At 41.6% G+C, this 9,049-nt stretch overlaps 1 protein-coding gene across 1 annotated transcript; it reads left to right on the top strand.

Annotated features, from left to right (window-relative positions):
* Positions 1–7,457: 7,457 nt before the first annotated feature.
* Mrln (myoregulin) lies at positions 7,458–7,895 on the top strand. Its single transcript, XM_035451211.1, has one exon. It carries the CDS (start codon positions 7,584–7,586, stop codon positions 7,770–7,772), a length of 189 nt encoding a protein of 62 aa, XP_035307102.1. The 5' UTR covers positions 7,458–7,583; the 3' UTR covers positions 7,773–7,895.
* The last annotated feature ends 1,154 nt before the right edge of the window (positions 7,896–9,049 follow it).

The raw sequence follows: 9,049 nt of genomic DNA, 5'->3' as shown, positions 1-9,049 counted from the left end.
TTTCATAAGTTTTCCCAAGTTCAAAATGAATCTTAGTGAATTGGGCATTGGTGGTGCATGCCTTTAATCCCAGCACTAGGGAGGCAGAGGCAGGTGGATCTCTGTGAGTTTGAGACCAGCCTGGTCTACACAGTGAGTTCCAAGACAGCCTCTAAAGCAATACAGAGAAACCTTGTCTGAGAAAAAAAAAATAGTGAATATAACCCTCACTGGAATGCAAAGCACTCTCCAAATTGAATACACTCAACTTTGGAGTTTTTCTTGTTTGACAGTTTTCTGAGAAAAGTAGTCTGTTTTTCCCACTGTGATTTTCATCTGGACAAGACCATTAAGTCTTCCAAGAAGGTGTCTCTTTTAAACAGTTATGATATCAACATTTGTTGAAAACCAGTTAGTGTCAGACTGTCAGGCCTGTTACCCAGGATCAGCACAGTGGTTCCACCTTCTAGGAACCTGGACCTGCTGCTATGGGGTGTTGCTGACAGGCATGGCATAGTGATGGGTCTGATAAATGCAAGATGGCTTCTGCCTGAGCCCAGGATAGAGCACAGAAGAAGCAATGCAGAGTCTGGAGGTGGACCAGAGTCTGAGCAGTTTTGTTTAGGTTCTGGAGGAGTCCAAGAGTGTTTTTGCTGAAGGGCAATGTGCTAAGCTATAACTAATAATTATTGCTATTAATAATTAATTAATGCTTACATGACTGCTTACTTTCTAGACACAAATATTCACTGAATTCTCTCATCATCCTAAATGGAAGATGCTCTCACCACCTCAGGTTACAGATGTGTTAGCTGATGCCAGGGGTCAGTGGGACTGGCTGAGGTCCCATAGTGATGGGTAGACCTGAAGTTCAAATCTCATCAGTCCGAATCCAGCTCTTTCTCTCAACTACCATGACCTACAGTCATTCTCTTATGTCAAGAGCAAACCAAGGAGGGAAACCCTTCAGTTGTAGGAGACAATGGTTACAAACAAGATGACAAATAGTAGCTGGTGGTATACTCATTCTATCTTAGTACTTGGGAGGTCCGGAGAGAATGTCTGTTTGAGACCATCCACCGTTACATTTGGAATCCAAGGCTGGTCTGTACTTCAAGGTGAAACCAAGTCAAACAAAACAACTTATTTCCAACTGACCTCATTGTGAGGCGTGATCATGACCTGTGGTCTGGGAATGTCCCACTGGCTGAGGGCAGATTGCCCAAATATGAGTAAAATGATGCTTCACTGCTGTAAAGATAGTCTAGGAAATTCAGCATTGTCAGGCTCCAAGTGGCCCCACTGTCCTACAGGCCATTAGCATTTATAGAGAGGAACCTGTGCCAGCAAAGCAAAGTGGCTAGTAGTGTCATGTAGCACAACAAGTTTCCTCTGCAAATATGACCCTTGTTGAAGCAACATCTCATCCGAAGTGATACCCAGACAGTGGAGCTGAGAGTGTGATGTCTGGAAGCTAGCATTTTGGGTAAGCCTGGATCCATCCCAGGCGGCTGGTGGCCATGGCCACTTAATGTCCCACAACTCCCCAGAGTACGTGAAGTCTCCACCTCACTGCAGACCCTGGGTGAATAAAGTTTACTACAGTGGCATTTTTCAGTGACCTCACTCTTCATCATGTGCCTCAAGGAACTTTGGTAGATATTATCATAACCGTTAGATGTAGATGAAGATGCATAATAGGTTTAGAAAGCTCTGGTCAAAAAGAAATTTTATTTTGAAGCATGATTTGCATGTTTTAAGACTTCTGCACTAAATCCAAGGAAAAGTGTTTTTCTTTCGATAGTAAAAGAGTCTCACAAGGCACTGTTCTTTGCCTTGGCCAAATGAAAAACAAAAACAAAAAACACACACCTAAGGAAGGGGAAAATGATGGTTGAGAGAAAAGAGTGAACTAGAAATGCTGCTACGTAATAGAGTTTTTTGTTTGCTTGCTTATTTTGCTGGGGGATCAAACCAGTTAGAAAATAGACTTCTCTTGTGGTCCTAGGAATCAGCATTATTTCCATATTTTTTTTAAAAAAGACATTTGTGGCTTTGAGGCAAGACCTTGCAAGCTGGGAGCAGCAGGAAGGAAAAGAAACTAATCTTTGGGGACCAAGAACTGTCATCCCTTCCCATCCTTCTCCCTCTCTTTGGATGGTTCCACTTGTGGAGCTGCCCTGTAAACAGATGGACCAGGTGAGGAATTATACTATTTGCACAAATATCTTGATGCAGTTGATGGAAAACTTCAAAGTTTATAAGACTACATGCTATTATCTCTTCTGTTTAAAAAAACAAAAAACAGTCTATAAAATACTCCACAAACTCTCTGAGGCTCTGAAAATGGGGGGAAAACAAGCAGAAGTGTTCATTTTGGGGCAGGTTATTTTTGTGATTCAATATAAAATAAACTTAACCCCAAATAACCTTGAGTGTCACATCAGAAATCCAAGGTCCTGTCTTATAATTTTAAAATTAAGAACAAGATCTGGAGAAGCTGATAAAGCATGCTGCAAAAATACACATAAATTTCAAGCAAGTCAGCAAATTAAAAGCTCTGCTAGAATTCACAGATTGAAAAATAATGACAACTAAGAAGTTTTTTCCTGAAAAATTGATGCTACTAAATAGCTTACCCCCAGAAATACTCATATCCCACAGTAGGAACAAATTAATAACAAAGGATTGTGATATTCAATGTTTTAACCCACGGTTAAAATCTGTATGTTCATGATGACACAGTTGATACTGGGACAAACAAGCTTGTATCAACTAAGGATTCAGATCAAGAATCAAGGGGAAGACACAAACAGGACTTGGCCAAGTTCCTGTTTGTCATGGTTGTTTTGAATGAAATGGGAACATGTTTGCTTGATGATTTTATTGATCATACATCTTCATGGGAACATTTCACTGACAAATTTAATGTTCATTTTGCTCATATTTGTTATAGTGATAGTTTAACAAAGCCAATCAATATGGACTACTTTAAATTTAACAGAGCAGGGAGAACACTGTCAGTGAAATTACTTTTTCTGGTTACCTAACACTGTAGGAACAACAGCCTTCTGCCTAAACAGCCCTGAGAAACAGAAACAACATGGGAGATGGAAATCACCCATGGACCTTCCACCCAAGCACAGATATGCTGACCACTGTTTGTGTGTATATTTTTTCCTTGCCCTTCCCCCCTCAATGCTTCAATTATGAAGTCCACTATAAATACAGAAGGGCACACAAAGCTCTCATGCACAAGGTTTCCTTATTTCTTTTTGGGAGGGGGTGATTTTATTTTTTGTTTGTTTCAAGACAGGGTTTCTTTGGGTAGCTTTGGAGTCTGTCCTGGAACTTGTTCTGTAGACCAGAGCCTCCTGACTCTGCCTCCCACATGCTGGGATTAAAAGTGTGCGCTACCACCATCTGGCCTTCTTTTTGTGTTTTGAGAAAAGGTCTGGCTATATAGCTCAGGCTGGCCCGGAGCCTACTATGTAGCCCAAACTAGCCTCACACTCATGACCTTCCCACACCATGCTCTATGTACAGAATAACAATAGCTCAGGCTGGCCCGGAGCCTACTAAATAGCCCAAACTAAATAGCCCAGATCTCCAGATCACACTCATGATCTTCCCACACATTGCTCTATGTACAGAATAACAAGTAGTTCAAAAGTGATTGTGAGTGTATTGACAAGAAATGTAATCTAGCTGGAAGCTCTTGCCTGTCCCTCTTAGTCACCTCTGCCCTGTGATGGATTATCTTGACTGTTGACGTGAGTGCTTTTGGAACTACCCAGGAGACACAGCTCTGCCCATATTTTTAAAGGTGCCTTCAAGGAGGTTTAATTGAAGAGAAAAGACCCACCCAGAATAAGCATGGCCAACATCCCACAGACTGAACTCAAAGGAGAAAATGAGTTGAGGACCAGTCTACATCTCTCTTTGCTTCTTGACCGCAGTTGCAGTGTGACCAGATGTTTCATGCTCCTCGTTGTGATGGACTCTATTCCCTCACACCATGAGTTCTAATAAACCCCACTCCCTTAGATCACTTCTTGTGATGTGTGTTGTCACAGTAAGGACATTAACTCAGTATCCATTCCCTTCTTCATATTTACCCTTTAAGCCATCATTGCCCACATATATACTCCTCAACTGGATGTGGTGCCCAAGCTCTCTACTTTTTGTCAAACTGCTAACACTGTGTATTTGCTTTTGTGCCTTGCTTTGTGGGGTTCAATTTTGTCTTTTTAAGGTTTTGTCTATCGCTGTAGTTAAATTGCCACTGTGGCATGGCATTCCGTTTTATGTCTATGTCATTTATCTCTGCCTCCCCAGTTGTAGGGAGCACAGAAAGCCTGAGTGAGTGAAGTCCTGAGTATATGTGTGCTGTCAACATGGCCATGGCCATGACAGGGACCAGAGAGCTTCAGACCCATGAAGAAAATAGCAAAGCCTTCTCCTATGCAGTGAGGCTCAGAGGACAATGGTATGTGGTCTGTGTGAAGATGGTGATAGTGTTTGCAGAGATGGTCTGCTGTGGCTTTCTCTTGCTGGATGTTTATAGCATGAAGACTGTTCCCCTGCAGAGACTGTCCCTACTGTGATTGGTTAAACCTGCCCCCTTGATCCAGATGGACACCATAACCCTGACTCCTGTCTATCTGTATGCAGTAACCCTTCCTCCTCGTCTATCCATGTGTTATATGTCCCCGCCTCTCTTCTCAACTCTCTATAAATACCCTCAGCTTCCAAAATGCTGTGGTTTCTCCAGCCAAGAGCCCAGACCCTGTTCCCAGCTTGTCTGTGTTTGTGTCTGTATCTGTGTTTTCTTCATTCCCTTACTGCCCATTCAGGTCCAAGGCCCTAGAAGCCATGCATGGACATTGCATCTAGGCATTTGGATTGTCTCGAGTTAAAGATACTATGAAGATCATTTGGATACATGCTTTTCTGAAGGAAGCCATGTGGTTCTTTCAAAGAATGTGATTCATATGGGTATTGTGACAACTGTAAAATATGTAAGCATCATCTTCTAAGTGATGTTTCTATGACTTTCATATGTGTATTAACCATCATTCTAATAGACTTATTATGCTGTATCCATGGCTGAGTAACAGTTTATAGACCATTCTTATTTTCTAATTTATCTTATGTCATTAAAATAATTTAAAATTTTACCTGTATGTATTTACTTGGTAAATGTGTTAAATATATGATTTATTTCCCATTACCTTGACCTATATGCCTGATGTTGAATAGAGATGGAGACCCCACATCCCAAGCTCTTAAACTTCCTGGCTGTCAGACCCCACACCTAGAAGATCCCAAGTCCAATTCTGACAGAATGGGTTGCAATAAATGGGTGAGAATATTAAAAGCACTGTTTATGGGTGATATACATTGAAACATGAATAACCTTTGGGTTTAGATTCAGAGCCTATACCCAACATATATCATGTATTTAAGAAGATTCAAAATCTGAAGAAAAAGAAATCTGAAAATTAACTGGTCCCAATCATTTTTGAAAAGAGGTAACTCAACCTGTACAGAGAAATAGCTCATCAGAGAGCTGAGATATGGTGACTGGGGTAGGAACAAAACCTGCACTAGGCACAGGTGAGCACAATGTCTTTATATTCAAGACACCAAGTACACAAAGGATATGTACATGGTAGAAGGGTGTAGTGACCATATTTTACAGTAGCTTGTTTGCTTGTTTGTTATTATAAATCCACTCCCCAGTTTTCTACTTTGTAAAATGTATAATATTTAAAAATCAGCCCCGCAGTCTTGTGAGCTATGGTTTCTTACATGGAGATGTATTTATATTTTACCATGTAGATATTGAAGCATTTGTTCAAAGATAACGTCAAGGGAATTGTTTCTTTAGAAAGTGTGGTGGATGTTTGTCCTACAAGGGAAATCCTTCAGTTTGGTTTAATATTTCTGTCAAGTTTTCAGTTTCTAAACCACCCAATTCTCTCTTAAAATTAAAACATTTCAACATTCCTTCCTGTGTTTTTTTAAAGTCCCATAGCAGTTTCCGGTGCAGGCCGCTGCTCCTCTGTTTGCTGAACCACTTTGGAGCCCAATTAAACCTTGCATGTGCTTTGACACGGGAACCAGGGTTGCTGGTTCTGTGCCCACAGCACTTCAGTTCAGCAAGAGCAGGAGAGGAGAGTTGGAAACAAGTGTGCTGCCTGACGCCATCTGAGGATCTCAGGTGAGAAACGGGTCTCTCTTGCCATCTCTTTGTCTCTCCAGCCATTACCTATTACTCTTTCTTTCCTGATTTTGGGAAGAATGGGAAGGCCCCAAGGGAGCCCTGACTGAGGACACCCAGGCTGAAGGCTCAAGCTATGAGAGGGAGGGAAGGTCACTCATGAACTGGTGTGTCTTTTGTGCCCCGCCTCCTCTTCGGTTGAAACACAGGCAAGAGAAATTGTGAGTGACTGAAAAGACTCTAGGTGCTTGCTCTGCCAGGGACTGCTGTAAAACTCAGGTAACATGTTCCCTTCTGTTAGAATGCAGAATGGAGCCAGTTGGTACAGAAATCAATGAAGATTCCTCAAAGTGGGGGTAGATTTTAGCCCAGCGTTCATCGGTCTCTCTTAGCCCTCACCTTGTCTTTTTCAGTTTTGAGTGAAGAAATGTCTGCTGAAATGGTTTATCATGCAAATTTTGCCACACTGTTAAGGTGTTTGTGGTCGTTTGAGAGGGTATACAGAGTCTCAGCTTGAGGCTTGAAAAAGGATTCATTTGTCTGCTTGTTTTCTGGAAAGGAAGTTAAGAATGACATTAATCTCCCCCCACTCCCCACCCAACACACTAGATGTTTGGTTAAAAAGATCCTGCAGTGTGGGAAACCAGTCATGGGTAAGCACTGTTTAATGTTCCAGACATTCAAAACAAAATGAAACAGACAAAGGTTTTTATAACCCAGAGACGTGAAAAAAGGGATGTTTGATGATACATATATACTCAGTGGTCAGAACACACAAGAGAGGTCTTGAGGAAAGCTCCAGAAATCAAAATGACACTGTGCCATTCATTTTGAAAAGATGCTGTTGCTACTTGCAGCTCTCATGTCTTCATATGCTTCTCTCATGGGGATCCCAGTTGACAAGTTAGACGGCCATAAAAAGAGAATGATCATTATGGAAGTCTCTTGACCCATTCCTTATAGAGAGAAAGGCAAGTTTGGCATACAGAAAAACAACGAATAACTGGGGCTGGAGAGATGACTCTGTAGTTAAGGACACATTCTGCTCTTCCAGAGGACCCCTGTTCAGTTCCCAGCATTACATCAGATGGTCCCCAACTGTCTATAACCCCAGCTCCAGAGGATCCAAATCTACTTCTGGCCTCTGAGGTATCTGCACTCAGGTGCATATACCCAAGCACAGACATGCATAAATTTTACAAAGTTAAATCTTATAAAACAAAACAAAATACAAAAACCGATGACTATGACAAAGTCACCAAAGTGAGTGGGAGAAAAAAATATTTTAGTTCACTGGCTGGCTACAAATAGGTAGAGCATTCACTGGAATGCTTGTCTTCACCAAAGAAATAAGGATTATATATGTGCTTACTGAGAGATGCTTATTGCCCTCTTTCTATTATCTAGGGAGCGAGAACATCTGGATATGAGTGGTAAAAACTGGATATTAATTTCTACTACTTCACCCCAAAGCCTGGAAGATGAGATTCTGGGACGACTTCTGAAAATTTTATTTGTCTTGTTTGTTGACTTAATGTCCATTATATATGTCATCGTAACTTCCTGAAAGCCTGATTTCCTTCACTCTGTGTCTGTGTTTCAAACTAAAGTCCGGTGAATAAAGAAGTACATTTTAATATGAGTGGCATTGAGTTGGTGACATCACCAATTCATTCTAGAAACTAGGCGCTAGGATGAACACAATATAATGAGTCTGTTAGTTCTTTATGGTTTACAAATAAGATTCGCATATACTGAAGTGGGATTTCTTTTTGTGGAACTGTCACACTATTAAGAATAAAAGATTATCTAAGCATGGTGGTGCACACCTTTAATTGCATCTAGGGAGAGGGGGGTGATTCTCTGTGAGCTCAAGGCCAGCCTGGTCTATAGAGTGAGTCTAGGCCTTGTCTCGCCTCTCTCCCCACCCCCCCCAAAAGGAATAAAACACTTTTTTTCTTTGAACACCATTGTTATTTAGAATACTGAGTAAAGCTGCTAGGAAAAATTGAGAGTGAAGTTGACTTTTTAAGGATTGCTACCGTTCTGTTTAGGGGGTTGTGTTTGTGTGGGGCAATGAGTGCATCCATGCCTGCGCCTTCAGCCAGAGGCTGGCTTTGGGTGTGTTCCTCTACAGCTCCCCATCTTGTGTTTTTGAGACAGGGTCTCTCATTGATCCTAAGAGCTCACTGTTTTTGTTAGACTGACTGACTACTCAGGGAGCTGTTCAGGATCCTCTCATCCTCCAGTGCTGGGGTCACAGACATGTCCACCCTGAGGGTCCTGGTATCTTAACTTCGGTTCTCATGCTCACCCATCTAGCACTTTGAGTCATCCCTGTGAGTCATTTGTCTGGGCCCTATGTAATGGCTTGGAATGAGAAATGTCCCCCCAGAGGATATTTAAACACTCAGTTCCCAGTTGGTGGCACCCCTTTCAGATGTTTCAATGGGGTGTGTTTTGAATATTTATAGTGTCTCCCCCCACCCCAACTTTTTACTCACTCTCTGCTTCATGCTTAAAGTTGTAATCTCTCCGATTCTTCTTCTTGCTGCCAGGCCTGCCTGATGCCCTGCCTCCCCACTTAAGATAGCATAAGCCTCTCAACCTTGAGCCAAGGTAAACTCTCCCATCTATAAGTTGTCTTGGTCATGGTGTTTGGTCACAGCAACACAAAAATAACAGCTTGTCATTATGTGTTTAACACAGCAAGCATATGCTTAACATCCCAGGAGCATCGCCTATATAACATAACCGTTATATTGCATTGTTATATATTATATATATATAATATATGCAACGTTATGTTGCATCACCTATGCAACATAACAACAGACCAGATCC

This window comes from Cricetulus griseus (genome assembly GCF_003668045.3).
Source record: "Cricetulus griseus strain 17A/GY chromosome 1 unlocalized genomic scaffold, alternate assembly CriGri-PICRH-1.0 chr1_0, whole genome shotgun sequence".
Lineage (NCBI taxonomy): Eukaryota > Metazoa > Chordata > Mammalia > Rodentia > Cricetidae > Cricetulus > Cricetulus griseus.
The sequence above is the reverse complement of the archived record's forward strand: the minus strand, read 5'-3'. Positions and strand labels throughout refer to the sequence as shown.